Source organism: Phoenix dactylifera, chromosome 9, assembly GCF_051530095.1.
Source record: "Phoenix dactylifera cultivar Ajwa chromosome 9, Ajwa_hap1_PhDact_Kaust_v1.1, whole genome shotgun sequence".
NCBI classification, from domain to species: domain Eukaryota; kingdom Viridiplantae; phylum Streptophyta; class Magnoliopsida; order Arecales; family Arecaceae; genus Phoenix; species Phoenix dactylifera.
Window position 1 is genome coordinate 2,752,556 of NC_143198.1, and position 20,084 is coordinate 2,772,639.

Genomic DNA, 20,084 nt, shown 5'->3' on the forward strand with positions numbered 1-20,084 from the left:
ATATCTGCTGTAACTGCTGACTGTCACCATATCACACTATTATCTGGCTCTTATTTCATACACCGTTTTTTTGGGAAGTATCCCTGCTAACATATTTGCTTTGATTGGACATCTAAGACGATCTGTCATTGGGGTGAGATTATCTAATCCAAGTAATTTGGGAATGGTACACCTGTTGATTGATACTCTTATTAAACACTTAAGTGTGTGGGAATATTGATAATCATTTTTTTTGATTGGTTTAGATCTTTATTTCTTTAAATGACTGTTTTGGAACATTTTTAAATCATTTTATTTTATATTTCTTTGGTTGACTACATGTTCTGCTGTTCCAAGTGTCTTGATTGATGCTTTAGCCTTCACTAGGGTGTCTTTCTGATCCTACTTTGACAGGAGCAATGTAAGTAAATGAGAAATATATTTTCTCATATGCAGGCTCATTTGTTTTAATGATTTTTTTTCTAAGAAGTCCTATTTCTCATTTCCCAAAGCCATCTTCTTTGTAGCTGTAGTTATTCTTAACAGGACTGTAAGTATGGATAAGTCTTGCCTATTTTATGAAAACTACTTGAGCTTGATTGCTCCTGAATTCACTTGTTATTTTTGACTGCATAACCTCAAAGTTGCTCTTTAATGGGTAATTTATCTTTACAGCTACAACTGCATTATCCTTTCCAGATTCAAGCCTGTTGGAGTTAAACATGAGAGTTGGTAATCTGTCCTATTTTATTGTACCATGTTTTTGCTCAAAAAAATCTTGTCATATTGTGCTCTTCAGCTTAACTGTCATTTAATTTCTTTAACAATCTTTCACATTACCATATCTACTATTTTGCTACTGATGTTTAGGCGTACTCTGGCCTCATATATTTTGTTACATGATAGAAATGTTGCCATGTCCCACTCTACTTGTGGCTCACTGATTTATTATGCACACTCTTGTCTGTAGAAGAACTCATAATTAACTTAAACACTGAAGTTCCTAACTTTAAATTACCCATTCTTGTTCAACAGTCAAAGAGGAGCCCTCTTGCTTGTATTTCCTTGGTAAAAATTATGTAGTGATCTAATTTCACCATTGGTTCCTATGCAAGGGGAAGCAATTTCACGTGATTTGTGATCAAATCCAGTGGGAAGTTTCCAGGATGATGGAAACCTGAGACAGTATTTGAGAATGGAAGATCCCATGGGTGGGGACCTTATGCTAGCCAATCAATAAATAGCTCATGGTTCCTAAGGTTGCTGCTCATAACCACAAAGACCTAATGTATTTTGACCAGCTAAAAGCTTTAAATCATATTGGGTTACTCTGAACCACCTAGTCCCATTTCTCTGACCCCTCTTATCTATGACCAAATTATAACTCTCCTCTGTAAACTTAAAATTACATGAAAGATAGATACATGAAGATTTCCAAATACTGTATTTTGTGAATGGTAAATGACTAGAGGCTTGACAATGTCATGTGCATCCTAGACGGATAAGAACATGTAGTCATGGAGATACCAAGCCTTAGCTCTTCTTATGAATGGAAGGAAGGCTTAGCTCAAGCCTCAAGGTCTGAGATTCTGAGGTTCGTAGAGCAACATTTAGTGAATTTATTCCAAGCCTAGCTCCTTTTTCTTTGTTTCACCTTTTTGACCCTCCTAACTTTAAGAAAGGAAAGGGAGACCTCTTACTGCTTTCTATCAAGTATGTATGTCCAAAGATGCAGCATATTATCAGATTCTAATTTTAATCACCCCATAATATACCTTATTTCACCATCGCACAAGTAAAAGCCAGAATGCACAAGGATCCAAATAAATGGAGCGGGTGCAAGAAAATTCTAAACAAACCTAAGTTGATAACATATTAAAACTTTTAAAACTCTGAGATATAAATATTTCTCTTTTTTATTTTCTTTTCTGGTAGTTAAATATCTCCCCATGTTAAAATATAGTTGCAGGCACACTAACATATAAATATACCCCATATTCCTTTTCTTGCAACCTGTATGAATCAACTTTTCTTCTTCCTTAAACCAACTTTATGTTTCTTTAGCAAAGCTTTGCTTTGTTTAGTTTGATTTCCAGCACCTTCTTTTATACACTAAAAGAGAGAATTAGACTACTGTCCAGATGCATAATAGCATTAATATATATATAATAAGACAAGTCACAACATACGAAAACAGCAGGAGATAATAACATATACTCATTGGTGACAGCACATGGAGCCCTAGCAGAGAAGGAAACCCATATACTAAGTCAATTAATTAATTTCTGCTTCTCTGGATTTAGAAAGAAAAGAACTAGTGTCTGTAGAGGACAGCCAAGCCCACCATTCCATGCCAACGCCCAACATATGGAATCAAAACTCTCTGTTGTCCACTAAGGAAAAGAAACAAACCCTAGAGTTGGAATGTCTCTAGATGATTTGGTCCTCCAATTTCCTACTGTAGGATCACTCAAGATCTGGCCTCTAGCTTGTAATCAACTCTTCAACAAAACCATGCCTGAGAACATGATGGTAAGGAGGAGAGGGCCCATCCCGGCCTTCGAGGGGAAGCCACCATCACTGCCCTCAGTAGAAATGGTATTTCCTGAGGGGCCCAGTCCTCCCAAAACTCCTCCTGTCCCAGTGCTGGAGGGTGGGCTGAAGGTGCTGGGTGTTGTGCCTGAGGTGGTTCCTGTGCTGGGGGTGGTTGGGGTGCTTGGTGTAGTGCTTGTGCCTGCAGAACTGAGGAAAGAAAAGAAGGGGGGAAAGAAATTTAGTATTGCGAGCAAATTTGGTACATAACTAATACAAGCAAAATAAGTATTGCAAGGAACTAGGAAGCAAGTCTTTTTTTAAGGATTTTAGAATATTTTCTTGTACCCAAGCAATGGAGAAAAAGAAGAAAGAATCCGTATGATTAAAATAAGATGGCAGAAAGAGCCACTTGGAGGATAAAAGAACTCAGGGAGATGAGATTTCTCTCCAGGCCTACTAGAATAGAGATCAAAATGAAGACTTTTATTTCCTTTTATAAGATTAAAAACATGATCAATGCAGCAACCCAACAAAATATAGATGGAGGAAAGATATATAGGAGGCTGAGAACCCAAAGAGCCCTAAGAAAGCAAAAGATTAAATATTTAATAAAGAAAACCAAGTCATAGGGCAAAAGCTGGCTTTCATTTGAAAGGAGAGCAGATATTGAATCAAAGATGGTGTCAATGATTTTATCAAAGGGCAAAGAAAATTTACCTGTTGCCTTTAGGGTATGTGCAACCAGTGGAACCTGGAAGCCACAGGACAAAGGTTAATTGGTAAAATAGGGTATTTTTGCTTGTATTTGTAGGTGTCAAAGTGGTGGGAGGCCTGGAGACTTACTTGGGTCTGTTGAAGTGATGGTGGCAGTGCCTGAAAAGTCACAAGCCTGTTGAGCCTGCCCTTTTTTCTGGTAGTAGCTGTTGACAGCATAAGAGCAATGGGCAACCACTGTATTGGGATTGTAGCAAATCCCATTTTGTTGAATGGGTCTGCAGTCAGCCCCAGCTCCACAAGCATAGTCCAATGCCTTCTGTAGAGCAGCGCTACCCTGATCAGACTTGCAAACACACCAAGCAGCATCTACCACCACACAAAAGAACACTTTTAGCTCATTTACCAAAACAAGAGCATAAGGTAGAGGGGAAGAAGATATTGCCTGCTGCATGGGAAAATTCACATAATATGTAAAGCTACTTAAGAAAAGGAACCATTCATTTCTACAAATATGCTCTCTGGAAATCCATTATTTGTCCAAGCAGACAAGGAAAAAATGCAGATACATCGATTTAACCGACATGGAGTCCCTCAGCAGTCAGCCCCCTCCCTGTCCTCAAAATACACAGAGAAGCAAGGAAAAAGGAGGAAAAAAGAAAGAAAAGGTAAAACTATAGGTGAGTTTCAATATTGGAGCTGATGTAAGTTCGAGTTGTACATCTTCCCTCAATAACTGAAAATTCAAGTAAAGCAAAAGAAATACCAGGACATAAACAACAGATAGAAGATGTCTTAGGGAAGTGAAAGAAGGTTACTGATCCTGTGCTTGGGAATGATTAGAAGCAGCCATCTTGGTTATTTTAAGACACTATACACTCAAGAAAGAGAGAAAAATGCAATAAAAAAAGAGAACATTAATAATAATTAATTAAACAAATCAATCTCTTAAAAACATAAGCTTACCTGATCCACCTATCATGGCCAACATGAGCACCATTACCAGTGTAGTTGCCATGACTGAAAGAGATGAGTGAAGTGCTCCCAAAGAGAGAGAGATATGTGAAAGAGGTGAGTGAAGTGCTCACAGAGAGAGAGAGAGAGAGATGAGTGAAGCTAGATGTGAGGGATGTGGCAGAAGGGTGTGGGGGGGTGCTGGTTTTATCTGTCTGTATGTGCGCAGGCCTTCATTTTTTACCCACTGTATTGTTTATCTGCTTCTCTGTGGAGGTGTCCTTTGGGAAGCGAGCTATCCTCGCCCTTTGGTTGTGCCTTTATAAACGGTCACAAACCCATGTATAGTTGTATACCCCATGTGTGGGGTTTAGGGGGGATGTAGAGTTAAACCCACCAACCACTATGGTTGTTGCTTTTGGGGCCCATTTGGCCCTGTCCCTTTTTTGCCCGTTGAGGTGCTCTCGCCGTGAAACAACATTAGCTGGTCCTGTGTCCCTGCTGGCTCATTTGGTCTGATGTGGTTGGGCAATGGCATCAGCATTTTGTACAACTTGATGCTGTATAGAAAAAATTATATTTTACACCATATGCATCACGTGGCTATGCATGCCATCAATTACAATCGCTCATTTTTATAGCGATGTATCAAGAAGAGCATTTGATGAATGAGGTCTATAAAAATAAGAGGCTATAATTGATGGTATGCACAGCCATATGGTACATGCCGTAGGAGATATAATATCTACATAGAATTTTACTCAAACAACATCATTTCTATCTTCTACTTTGACCCCTTTTCCTTCTTTCCCTTTGGGCTCAAGTTGGTCCACCAATAACCTTATGATCAATGTTTCTTAAGTTTCTGGGTTTAGCAACTACCATTCCATGTTTTTCTCTAAGCCATAAGCCATCCAATTATGAATGGCATCATGCTGTAGCATTAATTCTCTAAGGTGATGATGCCAGGGGTAGACAAAATGGATGCATTGTCCCGTGCATACATAAAAACAAGCATGTATAACAAATTATATACATCATGTTGAAATATATATAAATATACATAAATACAAGCATTTATAACAAATTATATGCATCATTTATTATAATTGGTGATATGAAAAAAAAGCCCTTGATTGGTTCATGTTCAGTGATTCACGAAAACAACTTTGTTTAGGTGAATAAAAGCACTGCTGCCTGTAGTTGTCGCTAAAGTAGGTTGGAAGGACATAATACCGTTGCAGATGATGGAGACTAGCCTAACAAGGAATCTAATAAAGCCATCCCATCAAAGGACCATCTTTATACCCTTGTGACACAGGATTGGAAGCCAATTCAGTGTCATCATCTGGAGCTATCTAAGACGGCTAAGAAATTCAAATAATATTTTTCGATTAGTCTTTTTGGATGTGGTCATTAATTATTATAAATAGTATCAAAGCCAACTCAACCCATGGCTTATATAGACTAGAGAACACTGTAGCACGAGCCCATTGAGGTTAACCGTGGACCGATTGTGGTGCTTATGATTATATTTGAATTGATTTGAACCTTTAGCCTAACGATGATGTCAGAGCTTAAATAGAGAAAGTATGAGAGGATCCATGTAGACGTGTGTTTAATTTCATATTAGCTACACACTAGGTAGGTATTGAGTATTTATACAGAACCAAAAAATTTAAATAATACCTTTTGATTAGTTTTTTTTTTTGATATATAAATATTGTGCTTTGGTAACAAGGCTGCTGATTGCGGCCTCTCTTAGTATCTCAGCATCCTTTTGAAGAACAGAGTGTGAAAATGATGAAGGCTTGGCATGTAGCTATTGTTGCTTCGCAACCTGAAGGGTAGGCTGGATAAGGAACCATCTTAAGTTAATGCTTGAATGGTCTCCAACACTTTAAATAAAGTTTAGAGAGTGAAGGGACTACACCATCCTGATCAGCTTGATTCAGCCTTGGTGTGGCACATCAATTGTGAAGGTCACCCACTGGCCCACCAAAACTTTAAAGCATCTGCTTTCTAGAAAAGTTCAGGAGAATATTTGAAAATTTGTACAATCAGTACAATTACTGTGTTATAATATTGCCACATATTGTTTAATAAATATATGAGTTAGGTGAATCATCTAAGTAGTTCCCAATTGTAAGCATATCAACGGAATCGATGGCATTGGTGATTTACAATAGAGTGGCGACTACGAAGTTGCACCACCTCTTTAATTATGCTCCACTGGGATCCAAATAGAGCTTCCACTACTGGAATATTTGAATTTGAACTGATTGCCCTGGAAACTTGCATGTTGTGCGTGTGAAAGAGTCCTAGGATCAAGAATATTGTTTTGAAGAACAGCTTGTGGAGGGTGGGATCAACTTCTCTGTCTTGGAATAAATGGGAGAGAGATATGTGCTAATTTCCAAATGGAATCAAAGAAAAGGGAATATGTCTGCCATAATTTGGTGCCATCCACTTTGAATTCTTTCTTTGCATCTAATAATAAAAGGAGGAGATATAGACACAGCATTATCCAGAATGCTGGTTTATTGAGTCTTTTTAATTATGCTCAGTATTATCCTAGTTCTTTGGTGCACGAACTATTTGTTAAGGATCACAGCAATGTGTCTTAGCTCATTTTAGATGTTAAAAAAAAAAATATCTAGTACAGTTAGGTCTTAGAGATGAACAAAAGAAAAAAGAAAAAAAATTAAGGACTCGTTTGATTCGCGAGACAAAGATGAGGAAAAGTGTGGTCAACGAGAAAATAAAAGAATACCTCTTGTTTGGTTGGAGTTTTTAAAGGAGAAAGATGAGAATGTAATATTTTGATTAGCATTTCTATAAGAATGGATTTTCATGTTTCATTAGAATGAAAAATCATCGGGGACATGGGAAAGCTACTTTCCCACGTTGAGAATTAGGTTTTTTTTCTCCAAAAGTATCTATGGGTAAGATCTTTCTTTTTATTAAGGGTGTAATAGATATTTTATACAACTTTCTCATAAAAGTAAATGCTCAACTAAATATAAGCCATTCAAAATATTTCATTAAAAAAAAAAATTCTTTTCTCAAATCAAATGGATCCTAAAGAAAAAACTTAATGTGTTTATCAAGATTTCTGACATTAGAAATGATTGTTGAGTCCATGATAAATGTTGGATGTAGTCAGTATAACATAAGATGTCATGTGCCTTGTTTGTACCCGATGAGACCCACAAAAAGAGCCAGACACATGCTTAGAGTCCGAGTATATTGCCCCTCATTCACCACTACGTTCTAAGACCTAAGGGTGGTTCAGCCAATGAGGCTAAAGCCCCAGTGTCATGATGCAAAAGAATTGTTTTGAACATCGAAGCAACATCAATTCTTTGCGGGAAAAAAAATTATGTTGAATTGTAATTCGTTTTGTATTCTTGAAATGTAGTCTTAATTTATTTGTCAATCAGTTTTTGAAACTGTTTTCAGATGATCAAATTTCTATTAGCTGTTTATGACTTTTCTTTTTCAAATGACAACCCCAACCTTTTCCCACGTTCAAAGCAGTAGATGACAAAAAGAACTCAGTATGGGTTAAAAGAAAAAACAAAAGAGAGACTGCAAAGCCTGGAAGGTTCGCTTTACCCAGAGACTGATCATTGAGTCTGGTTGTAATATAAGAGTGGGGACTCGTAACATGTAATTCTCAAAATCTGGAAAAGAACAGTTCTAAAAAGGATGAGAATAGCTCAGTATATGTTACAGTTCTTGACATAGAATTTACAAGAAGGCATCATGAACAACCGATATTTACTTGGTTGCTGGTGAAATATACTGATATTGCCATATTGGTGGTGGTGATGAATTTAGTGGAATGTCGTGCGGCGGTGATGAAATTTTGAACATATAAGGTTAAAAACAAATCAAATAAGAACTAAATTCATAAATTTATACGTGATATATATGTGTGTGTGTGTGTGTATGTATATATGTATGTATGTATGTATGTATGTATGTATACCGGATGGCTTATATAGTTCTAGTATGAATATATTTAAAAAAGTCAAAAAATAATAAGTCTCGGTTCTCGAAGCACTCTAGGCAGCTTTCTCTTACCAATACATAGAGCTCCTCCAGCGTGGTCAGCTATATACAAAGCCATTCAATTTGCAGCTTTGTTGGTTTTTTTGTAGACATGCTTGACATAGAAGGCGACACCTGTGAAATATATCTTTGGCCCCTAACTGTAGTCTAGTATTTCTGATAATACTGATGAAAATAATTTTCTCTACCCGAGAGAGAGAGAGAGAGAGAGAGAGAGAGAGAGAGAGAGAGAGTTCATTGGACTGCACCCTAGATCGGTAGTCCAATAATTTTGAAAACATCACTGACTAACCTTGATAAGTTTGTTATGAGGATATGATTTTATCTACAGCAGATCCTCTATAATGCCAGTTGAATTTATTGAGCTTTAAATGACCAGATGGCATGTTGCTCCCGTCCATGCTAACTGCTCAGCCTTAAAAACTTAGGTGGTCTGCTCGGCCTTTAGAATTGATTGACTGCTTGAAACAAGAGCTGATGGGGCTTGTTTGACCTTGAAGCATCCAACCATCTGTCATTGAATCAATGTTCAAAAGAAATTAAGGACACATCCAACAAAGTCCATTTCACGGCTTGTATTATTCTAGTAAGAAGGTCATATCAATGATTGATTGCAAAGAAAGTCGACAGGATCAAATGAGCTTCATAAATTATGTCATCCCATCCAGCAAGCTGTTGGAATTTTTAAAATTTTCTGTGATTTTTCAGAATTTTAGAGATTTCTTTGAAGGGATTTATGTGCTGTCTCTTTGAAGGGCTTTAGGTGGCCTGAAAATCTTTAAATCTCTTGGCGACCTCCTTCTCAAATTCTTCTTGTTTTAGGCCTCTTGGGCGGCTCATATCTTGCAGATGCCAGATGGATCAGACCTGAACTATGGTATGACGAGGGGTGGCAATTTATTTTGGTCGAGGCGGTTTACAGTTTGATATGTTAGTCAAGACAATTAAGGTATATGGATTTAGCCCTCATGACCGAATCGATTACCGAACAACATCCTTAAGATTTATCATGTTTTTTTCTCTATTTAAATTTTTGCTTGTCGATTTCTCACTTTATTTGGATGTAAAACTTAAGTCACCTGTCTTCGATCATGTTTCCTTTTTTTATCTACTAAGGTATGAGTTGACAAATGAAACATTAGTTAGATTTGTGGGTAGATATGAGTCAGTATCCAATGAATATGTTAGATATGGATCTATACTTTTAACGCCATCCATCATAAATAAGTTTATGGGCTAAAGATTTTAATGACCCAATGTGAACCTGACCAATCGCCATCCCCAACCAGGTTCCCTTGGAGACAAAAAAATCATGGAAGAACAACCGACCAACCTGCCTCCAGAGTTATTATTTCTCTTTCTTCCTACGAGTCACCATACATCAGCAGCCTCTTTAGCTCGTAATTCATTATCCTCTCATTTTCATTCACATTCTTTTAGTAGTACATTAGACAATAGAGCTCTTAAAGTAGACATTATTTCGACTCATTTTACCATGCTTTCATGATATTATTCATATGCTTTGTAATACCATGCTATCAGCTTTCTTCATATTCAAACTTCAGTCGCTTATTTATCCACGTCATGAAAATATGTACTGTCTCTACCTAAATGTCTTGAAGAACATCTTGCATCCAATAACAAAAAATAGCTCATTGTTAAGAGTATATCACTATAAACATTTCTGGTGCATTCAATCTGACACATGAGAATCATGTAGTCAGTTGATTCATACAATTTTTTTTTTTAATCCAACAGGATCCAGTACTGCACTTATTTACAAAGTCATGATAAGTGATTGATCATCTTAGACAGCTTTACAATCGCATGTTGAAAAGGTGCTGAGGTATTAATCCCAGTCAGAATCAAAGAAACCAGCATCTTTCATCTCAGAGTAGTAGACATTCTCCAACCGCAAATCTTCCTCCTGTAACCAACCAGAAAAAAAGAAAATAAAACAAGGACATTGTATCAATTGTGGTAATTCTTGAATTATCCAAAAATATGAATTTCATAATATGGGGAAAATGGAAGCCAACCTGGAAAAAATCTGCCAGGAATGTTACATACAGAAGTGGAAGATAAAGAGAGTGGTAGCATATAGTTGTTAGATTGAACAACCTGTATAGAAACAACATTAAATATTTGACAGCAATTATTTTGAAAATGATACCTCATCGTTGGAAAAGCTGTATAAAATATTACCAAAGCCCAAATCCAGTTCCATTTCCCATTAGCACGCAGGCAAACAGCGATAACAGATTCAGTAAGAACATTGCACAGATGTAGTTGTAGAATGCCGGTCTTGCTGTAGAAGGTCAAAAGAATTATTGAGCTGACCAGAAGAGAACAGAAGACTTATAAAGACATGTGGAATAAGCTAAAGATAAGGATACCTGGTAACCTTTCTCTCCACTTTGAGTGGTGCATGAAGAAAATTAAGCCATAAACTGCAGTAAGCAACAGCTTGTGTACAATCCACAAACCCCATTTCACACGATTGGCTGATTCACTATTATCGATGAATAATGGAACTCCAAAACCAAATGCATAGAGAGCCTGAAGAAGGAAAAACTTTCAGAACCATATCATGTACATGCTATTGTAAACATAACCAACAACCAGGGAAACTCTTGATCAAGATTAACAGTAAATTTTGGTCTCCACTGATGCACATATTCAAACACAAGTCAATTCAGTTCAGAAATAACCAAGCAGAAATGATCCAAAATCAGCAGTAGCAAACGCATATTGGGGGGAAAAAAGCTGTCAGTCTACTGCAAACTGTTTACCTCGTACCCAAGCTGATGTAATCTAATAGGTCATATAATAAGTCAGTTTCATATTTCATGTATTTTAAGTTATTAAACCAATGAATTTAGGATGTTTTGAAGTCATAATTGGTGTAGAACTACTCATATTAAATTCTTATCTTAAGCTAGTCAATTTCCTTTTTGTGAAAGGGAAGGTCATGCCTTCTGGACCCTATTCATTTTGGAGGACTTGTGTTAGCCGGTCATATTTATTGAAGGTTGGGGAGTGGAAGTCAGCCAAAGTCAATGCAAATGTATTTTATTGGTGATGATGCCTATATGTAGGGCTTTATGCAGCATGACAGTTTTTATTTGAAAATTCATCCATTTCTATCCTCCTCCAAACAACAAAAGTAGAAATAAAGGGAGCAAAGAGGTTATTCCCTCTCCACTTCTCTAAACTTGAGGTGGATTTCTTTTCCCTTTTCCCTTTTCCATATGGATTCTCTGTTTCAGTCTTTTAGATCACATTCTTTTGGGACTTGAACACCCACTTTCTCAATTTTTTGGCCATGAATTATCCTTCCTTCTTGCATGCTTACGAATCATTCGGTGCATTCCTTATGCATCAATTTATGGGGATTGTGGTGGTCACCAGTAGGGCACAAACTGCATAAAGAGTTATAGAATGAAGAGGTCAGCATATGTATTTCTCAAATACAATCCCTTCTGCTAGCAGAAGAGTCAGGTAACAAACTTTGCTAAATTCAAAGACATATCAGAATTTTTCCCCTTTTTTTTCTGCAGAGTGATACAAACTTCTCATTTTTGTAGGAGCAGGTTATCTTGTTTAGGTACAAGAAGAATGCAACTTCTTTTGACAACTTCCTTCATTCAACAGTTGTGGGCCCCACCCAACAAAGAAATAAAAGGCAAAAGATCCCAAGTGACATACTCTGACAATTGATAGTCTTTTTATTCCACAGGGATTTGGTACGGCTAGTTTAACACTCCTACACACTGCTCATCAAGATCATCTTTATCTATATTTTGATCTACTTAAAAGCAAACCAGGTTTGCTTAACAATTCAACATCATTTTCTCACTGGTGCTCTATCAGTTCTCATCATCATGTATCATATAATTGCCCATAGTAGTCATGAGTAGTGAAATCATCATCTGCAATGCTACAGATGGTGATAGAGCAATACATTCTGTGTCTCTGCTCATATCTCTCTTCCAGTTGTTCAAGTCATACGTCTCATAATTAACACTTGACACATTGCATTGCCCAAATTCTTTTCTGTTATATAGGACTAGAAATAAGAATATCTAAAGTTGTCCTAGGCAAAGCCAACACGAAGGGCTAGCTGTTGGTGCAGAAGTGAGAACGAAGGACATCGTAAATTTGATATCTAACATAAGAATGAAATCAGATAAGCATGTTCTGAAGCACTATATAGAATTTTAACAATAATACAGAGCAATGCTCACCTTGAGTAATATATCAGCAGAAACTATGACTCCTGAGATAACAAATGTACGTGTTAAAGCTTCCAGCCCACTTGCATGATTTCCATGAAGTAAAAAGGCCACCAAGCTAACTTCCAAGAACAACATTCCTGATTTTGTAAACAATGATAACATATTCCATGAGAATTCCTTTCCAGGAGTACACTGCCATGCCTGTTCCAAATTGAAGATGACGATTAGATAATGGGATAACTAGTTAAGCATATAGAATAATAGTTTAAAAGCAGATCCATTGTTGGAAGTCCAATTGAAAGACAAATTTAACCAGTGACAAACTCTAGAAAAATCTGCACTAAGTTTGGGTTGAAACAGGACCATTTGTCTGCAAGCAATAGGATCAGCATTATTTGGCATTCGGGTGTCGAACACAACATCCTCCAAAAATCTAGGCACAGGGACAGGATATATATTTAAATTAATATTCAAACTGATGACTAACCATGATATATTTCCATTAAAACATAATGATATTTTGTTTAAAGTATTCACCAATTTTTATACTTGTGATAATTTTATATTAAAAACTTAATAACACTTTTTTTAAGTATCCATTAATCTTAATAAGTTTATATTGAAATATAAGGACACTTCTCTTGAAATGTTTAAAACCTTAAGGGGTCCCTTTAAGAGTACCCTACACGACACTCCCAAAAAAAAGTACTAAGTATTAGACAGTTTCTGCCAATGTCAATATGTCACTTCAAATTAGAATGTCCAACCATGCCCAAGTATCCAAAAGTGTTGATATTCTCAGAAAACTTAAAATGGAGTGTCCATGTAACATATTATAAAGTTATGAATTGAATTGCATATATATATTAAAAGAATATTTTTCTCTGCAAAGATTAAAAGCAATAGAATTCATAACGGAACAGCAGTGAATCATTATTCAAGAAGATCTGGAATAAGATTGCTCCATTTTCCTTCTAAAAGTTAATTCCTATTGCTTAAACTGATTACAACCCTAATACATTGGCAGACTTCTACAACATGCCAAGCTAAGATGCCCACAAACTGTTGTAGTTAATACTGAAGAAAGAAGCATAACTAGAGTGATTTCTGCATTGCTGTGTATGATGGTCATCATATACATCAAGATCCTAACAAAATACATAGATTTGGCTTACAAGACTACAAAAACAACATATCGAACCTTAACCTGAAAAGGCAACTGATAACTAGTATTTTTGTTCCCTAAAGCCCTATTTTCAAGTCAGTTGATTTTCTACAAGACAGACAGAGCCCAGATACAAGGATTCCAAAATTTCTGCACATATTAGCCAATCTCAATCATATAAATAGCGAAATAATAGCTTGTTTTATGCTCATATGCATGTGACAATTTATATTGATGAGAAATAGATAGTAAGCCCTCCTTTTAGTGGCTATTCTCCATTTACTACATGTCATGAAAAAGGCAATGGCGACCAGAAGAAGTTGAAATAAATCATGAGGTAACCCTGTCATTTACAGTATAAAAGTTTTCATGCTCCCCAAAAATCCCTTGTGTGTACATTCCATGGCATCTGAAAGGAGATATCTATGAAATTAGGGACACAAGGAGGGAGTTGTGGCAGGTAACCATGCACTGGAAGACATGGCAGCAAGTGCTTCAAATAGAAAAATAAACTGAAAAGAGGCATTTTCCCAGTGATAAGAAGTGTAAAAAAATGTGTAAGTAATGGTTTGTCTACACTGAGGACTATCTTAAGACCATATCTTTTTTCAACAATTAGTGAATTAAATACAAACTGAGCCTGCAGAAAAGAAGTCATTGATTGTAAACATAGTCAAACTAAAGTAGTATGTCTCGGCATGTGCTATTACAGAGTTTTGATAAATTTTTGTTTTAAACCATAGGCAAATTATATGATACAGTAATCTTTAATCTGTTCAGAATAACCATTATAAGGTGATAAGTTTCATGGATCACAGGGAATGGAAGAAATTGCATTGTGTGGTTTATTTGGATGAATTGCAGGTGCGATTCTGATTTAAAACAAATAAAGCTAACACTTCCCTCATTTTCAAAATTTTTAGAATACCTCCTTTATTCCTTACTCGATTTGACCTAACGTTCTGTTCTTGTGCAATGTCACTCATCACCAACAAAACTTAATGAAACTTTCTCCCAAAACATTCTACCGAGTAAAATTACAAAATTAAGCAACAACAAACACTTAGCCGATCATACAAACACTCAATCTCTTTCAGCCAAAAGAGGTGGTCCAGAAAGGGCTAGATAGCAAAAGAGTTTAATCACTTTAATCCATTCTTTTAAAAAGAGACCATGGCATCAGTTGGATTCAGGTTCAAAAAATTACATTGCAAATATTTACTCCAAATATCGTGTTTTTTAGACGCTAACACAGCAGGAGGCAAGAAAAAGCCAATATTCTACTACTAAAATATCAAGGTTTTGAGAGAATTGTCGATCGAGGTGAACCCTCAGTTCCACTTTTGAAATCAATTCTGAAAACTTAATCGAAGAGCAACAGAAACACCGAAACTAAAATCTTAGCATCTTCTAGCGAGAAGCCAAAAAGATTAGCATACCTGGAGAGCGCACCACAAGAGATTCAAAATGCTAACGAGCCATAGGAGGGCGTAGTACGCGATCATGATGTAAGACCGGCCATAGGTGACCTTTGCGAAGCTCCTACGCGCATGGGAAGCCAGGTACACGACGAAAAGGGCCGACGGAACGATCAGGGCGAGGTTGTACCAGATCCCGTGACACTCCGAGACCCATGACGAAAACGCCTGCCCGCTCCCCTCTCCGTCCGCCGGATGAGTCCGGTCCGGCGAGATTGCGAGAGGGAGCCCCGAGATTTTCACAAGTCCTCTCATCTCCGCGGCTCTTCGCAGGAGCGCATCACGAGAAACCCTCGACTTCGAAGCCGATCGAATCAATAACGTCGATCCAGGGTTAGAAAACGGAGCAATCGTCAAACGCTGGAGATCGGAAGGAGAAGTTCTCAGAAACCCTAACCCTAGGTGGTATGGAGGAAGAAGAAGAGCGCGCCTTCGAAGTCGAGATGAGAACGAGGCCCGGAGTCTCCGACCTTCCGCCGGGATCCGATTTCGCGTATCTTAACGCACATTACTCGTTGATCGAACGGCCCAGATGATCCGTAGAATTGTTGGACCCAATGGATCAAATTCGTCGAACGGATTACTGGATCAAATTCGTCGAACTTTTATCAGTAATCTTCGCCTTTCTCAACCCAGCCAGCTTGTCAGTAATCTTCTCACCTTTTGTGCCTAATTTACTAAAGATCAAATTGTCATCATATTTGTTTGCATTGGCTCTTATCCTTTTCTTGATGCCTAAATATAGAAAATGTGGCAACAACATGCATTCATGATGTACAGGACTTGTTGTTTTGGTTCGTACAAAGAATTTTTTTTTTAGAATATTTTTTCTAGAAAGCTAATGCCTCAAAAAGTAGTTTTTGCATGTTTAATCGATCAGGAAAAAGCGACACATTCCGTAATGACTTATATTGAGTTGGGCATCTACCTTTTTGGAAAAATTATATAAAATGCTTGCTATGCCCTTAATAAAGTGAAAGATTTGATCCCATTCTATCTAAAAATTTATGAATATTTTTGAAAAAAAAATACTTCAATTCTCAACTAGTGGGAATTGAAATTTTCCACATCCAATATGAGTTTTTCTTTCCCAAATCTTATTTTCATGAAAAAGCTATTTTCTATCTTTCTTCTTTAAAAACTCAACTAAATATGAGGTATTATTTCTTTTTTTTTCCATTGATCACACTTTTTTTCCTCCTCTTCCGGCGAATCAAATGGGTCCATAATAGGGGCTAAAAGTGGATCGGATTACATCCAATCGTATCCATTTCCGTATCCGATTTGGATCGGATTTGGATACTTTTTTTTATCCGATTGAATCTGGATACAGATTCGAATAGTCAGTTCAAAAATCTTCCGGATACAGATATGGATGCGGATGAACCTAATTTTTTCAGATTCGAATATCCGAATAAGGATAAGTGAAAAGAAGAAGTTTAAATTAAGTTAAATCAGAAAATTAATTAAGTGATTAACCAAACCTAAATTAAAAGGAACTCAAATATCGAATGACCATCACTTAAGATAGTAACCTGAATATAGAATACCCGATTCAAGTGAGAACTTTCGAATCACCCCGCATGTCTAAAAGGCTCAAATATCTCATTCGTCCATCCATTTCTTAGTTTCCATCCTACGATTACAACTAGCGACAATCATGAGATACGTTGGAGGCACCATAGATCCTCTCTACTTCGGGGACGAGCAACCTTGAGCGGTATATCTTTTATAAAATTGTTAGTTTTTATTATTAATAAATGCTTGTTAAAATTATATTTTTTAATTGAATCTTTTTTTTTATGATTATGTTTTTAGTACTAGTTTTCATCCTTGAATTTTGCTTAAATTTGATTAATATCCAAAAAAGTATCTAATTTATATCCGTATTCGGATAAGAAAATATAGATATATTTAATATTTGATTCATATCTGTATTCATTTATAACAAATAAGGATATATTCAATATCCGATTCGTATGCGTATCTGTTTATCCGTTTAATATTTTTATCCGTGTTCATTAAAAAATATGAATACAAATATAGATATATCAATATCCGATTTGTATCTGATCCATTTTCAGCCCTAGTCTGTAAAGCATTCATACGCAACATTTTGTAGTAGACAAATTGATGTATCTAAAAGCGAACACGGTGACTATCCATTGTCACAAAGTTTTACACCCATTTACAACATTTCGTAAGCTTCATTCATGCAAAATTTCGTAGTATATCATTTGATTGAAACTCACAGTGTTTGAGTGACATCAATTATTCTTTCAATTTGTTGTATGATTTAAATTTGCCTGTTGGAATGCTTTCAATTTGGCACATTGCTAGTATTATTTACTCCTGTTTTGTTCCTTAATAAATCTGAAAAAAATGTAAACAGATTTATTTGGGTTTATTAAATTAAATAATTTTTTGAGCACATAAATAATGTCACAGTAATGAGAACAACTTTAGGGAATGTTTGCTTAGATGGAAATTCAAGGGGAAGAAGGACTTTCTGGGAAAAGGGAGAAATTTTGAAATACTAGCTATGTGCTGTCTGAACTTGTTCATTTTTTAATAAAACCAACAAACAAAAGACTAGATATTTTAAGTAAAAAAAAAAAATTTTTCAAGCAATTTTCTTTGCAACCAAGTATACTGTTACAGGTTTCAAAAATCTAAAAAAAAATTGTTTTTAAAAATATTTAATTGGCTTTAACAAGGTTAAAACATAAGTTGGAGGGGGTGAAGAGAGGTGGAATAGTTTTATTTGTTTAATGATAGAAAAGTACCTACAATGAATAAAGTTTTAAAAGATCCTGAATAAAACTAAAGTTATTCAGGAAATAAATAGGAAAAAGTAAGTTTATACACATAAATATGAATCCTCCGTGGAAGATTTAGACGCCCACCGTGGGGCTCGAACCCACGACCACAAGGTTAAGAGCCTTGCGCTCTACCGACTGAGCTAGACGGGCTGATGGTGCGAGGCATCTCGTTATGTTCTATTCTAAGGCGAGGTACCATTAATCCAAAGGACATCCCTTGGCCCTTATAACCCAAGGACTCCTTGTATAACATATACTCCACGTCCACGACACCTATAGCTAACTAAAACCTAATTTGAGGCATCTACAAGTGAGTGCATATATATATATATATATATATATATATATATATATATATATATATAGGGTTTCTTAAGCTCATATAAGATTTGAGTTGAGTTGAGGGCGGCATGGGCCGGACTGAGCCATACTCGGTGTATTGCAAACATGTCTCTAGAGAGGGCAACGAGGCTATGAACTGGGTTGCCTCATATATGGCCAACCACTTCGGAAGAGAAAAAAAAAATCACTGGCCCAGCAACTCAAAGGTTCGGACACCATTTACACCCCTCCCCTTTCCCAATGTACAGATACACATATATCCCACCATTTCTTACACCAGTCCTCTTGTTCTGAGCATGAGAACTCTTTGCATGCACGAAATGGACGCCCCCTCGCATCACCATTGTTAACTACGTCTCCATCCGTATCTCTCCTCCAATGTGACGGAAAAAAAACATTACGGGCCAAAATAAAACATGATGGGATAAAACATTCCAGGGGAATATCATGCATTCCACTCCAAGTGAAGCGTTAATTAATAATGAACGGATTCGTTGGACCATCCCATCCCTCTCATAAAATGGAATCAGATATCTGTTTCCTTTCCTGCCAGCAGATTCTTCAGTAGATATCATGCATTCAAGGTGCTGACAATTGGTGGTCAATCTTCGTCTTGACTCAAGTAAAGGGAAATTTAGCAGCAATTAATACTACCAGAATGGGGAAGTTTCTCTTGTGACAACAAAATAGGATATTGAGAAGTTGATGGAAAGTAAAAATATGGCATTTGCAATTCTTTTTGCTTGGGATTTTATAAAATTCTTTGCTATTTGCTCTCAGTGCAACTTCATCGCCTCCTGTCGGCATTTCACAAAATTTTCTCACATAACAACATCAATCAAGGAGTCATTCATATGGTGCATTGGAGAAACAAAATCAGACCCATTGTTGGCCATGCAATCTCTTTGAAACATCGTTAATCACCTATTTTAGAAACTAATATCTTGTATATAATTTGATTGGAAATTTCAAATTAAACACCAAATACTAATAACACACAAATATGCCATCTTGGTAATTCTTCCTTCCACGCACTCCTGTAAATCTTGAGAACTACTTTAGCTCGCCAGCCCTCTCAATTCTTTTTGTAGGCCAAAGAAACAAATGCTATATATATATATATATATATATAACAGGATAGTGCGAATTGTTATCTAATCAACAAGGTACTCAAAGACCATTTAAAATATAATCAGGCTATCAACCTCATAACAGCCTTGTAGGAGAACGCAATTTGCGGCAACAGCACAGCTTCCAAGCTGGAAGTTAATAGTTGTCCTCTGATGGATTTAGCAGTCTGCAAAAGGGTCAACTATCAGAAAAATATTAACACAACAACAAAGATCGAACCCTTTTCATGACAGCTAGAGTCACTTTGTGGTCCAGAAAGCGTGGGGCCACCGTTGGATTTGCCTGTCCAATGTCCAAATTAAAAGAAAGAATTTACAATCCCAAAAGATTCTGAACTGACGTCCTTCTTACCAAGAACCCATGCCTGTCTTTTTTATTTTTGGCGGACGCATGCAGAAGTGGATAACATTCAACTAGAAGTCTCTCACTATCTCAGTGTTCGGGCGTTCTCCGGCATACATATATTATTACTCCGTACCTTCTTTTAAAGTTTATCAATAAAAACCAAGATACTGGTGGGCGTTGAAAAGGAGAGAGAGAGAGAACGGCCATTCCAAAAGGATTATCCACCAGAAGTCCTACAGTCCAAGTGGAGCCCATTCACAGCACCTCCATAAGAACTATAGCCGTTTGAGTCTGCTAATTTAAA

At 36.6% G+C, this 20,084-nt stretch overlaps 2 protein-coding genes and 1 non-coding gene across 3 annotated transcripts; all 3 read right to left on the reverse strand.

Annotated features, from left to right (window-relative positions):
• Window positions 1–2,121: 2,121 nt before the first annotated feature.
• LOC103704468 (PLASMODESMATA CALLOSE-BINDING PROTEIN 2) lies at window positions 2,122–4,505 on the reverse strand. Its single transcript, XM_008787759.6, has 4 exons — window positions 4,195–4,505; window positions 3,358–3,597; window positions 3,232–3,265; window positions 2,122–2,721 (listed from the first exon to the last, which is right to left on the reverse strand). The coding sequence occupies exons 1-4, from the start codon at window positions 4,244–4,246 to the stop codon at window positions 2,475–2,477; spliced, it is 573 nt and encodes a 190-aa protein (XP_008785981.1). The 5' UTR covers window positions 4,247–4,505; the 3' UTR covers window positions 2,122–2,474.
• A 5,392-nt stretch (window positions 4,506–9,897) lies between these two features.
• On the reverse strand, window positions 9,898–15,760 carry LOC103704466 (protein CANDIDATE G PROTEIN-COUPLED RECEPTOR 2-like). Its single transcript, XM_008787758.5, has 6 exons — window positions 15,102–15,760; window positions 12,507–12,698; window positions 10,656–10,818; window positions 10,465–10,567; window positions 10,299–10,380; window positions 9,898–10,186 (listed from the first exon to the last, which is right to left on the reverse strand). Exons 1-6 carry the CDS (start codon window positions 15,393–15,395, stop codon window positions 10,109–10,111), a joined length of 912 nt encoding a protein of 303 aa, XP_008785980.3. The 5' UTR covers window positions 15,396–15,760; the 3' UTR covers window positions 9,898–10,108.
• Window positions 15,761–18,039: 2,279 nt separating this feature from the next.
• Window positions 18,040–18,112, reverse strand: TRNAK-CUU (transfer RNA lysine (anticodon CUU)). The gene has a single exon. It is a non-coding gene; the product is annotated as a tRNA-Lys (tRNA).
• Between the last annotated feature and the right edge of the window lie 1,972 nt (window positions 18,113–20,084).

Coding starts and splice junctions, on each gene's coding strand:
- LOC103704468 (XM_008787759.6), bottom strand. CDS start 4,246: ATGGCAACTACACTGGTAATGGTGCTCATGTTGGCCATGATAGGTGGA. Junction 3,598..4,194: donor GGCCATGATAGGTGGATCAG/GTAAGCTTATGT, acceptor GTGTGGTGGTAG/ATGCTGCTTGGTGTGTTTGC. Junction 2,722..3,231: donor ACATACCCTAAAGGCAACAG/GTAAATTTTCTT, acceptor TTCTTTCCTCAG/TTCTGCAGGCACAAGCACTA.
- LOC103704466 (XM_008787758.5), bottom strand. CDS start 15,395: ATGAGAGGACTTGTGAAAATCTCGGGGCTCCCTCTCGCAATCTCGCCG. Junction 10,819..12,506: donor CTGCTGATATATTACTCAAG/GTGAGCATTGCT, acceptor TTCCTTCTTCAG/GCTCTCTATGCATTTGGTTT. Junction 10,568..10,655: donor GTGGAGAGAAAGGTTACCAG/GTATCCTTATCT, acceptor GACCTTCTACAG/CAAGACCGGCATTCTACAAC.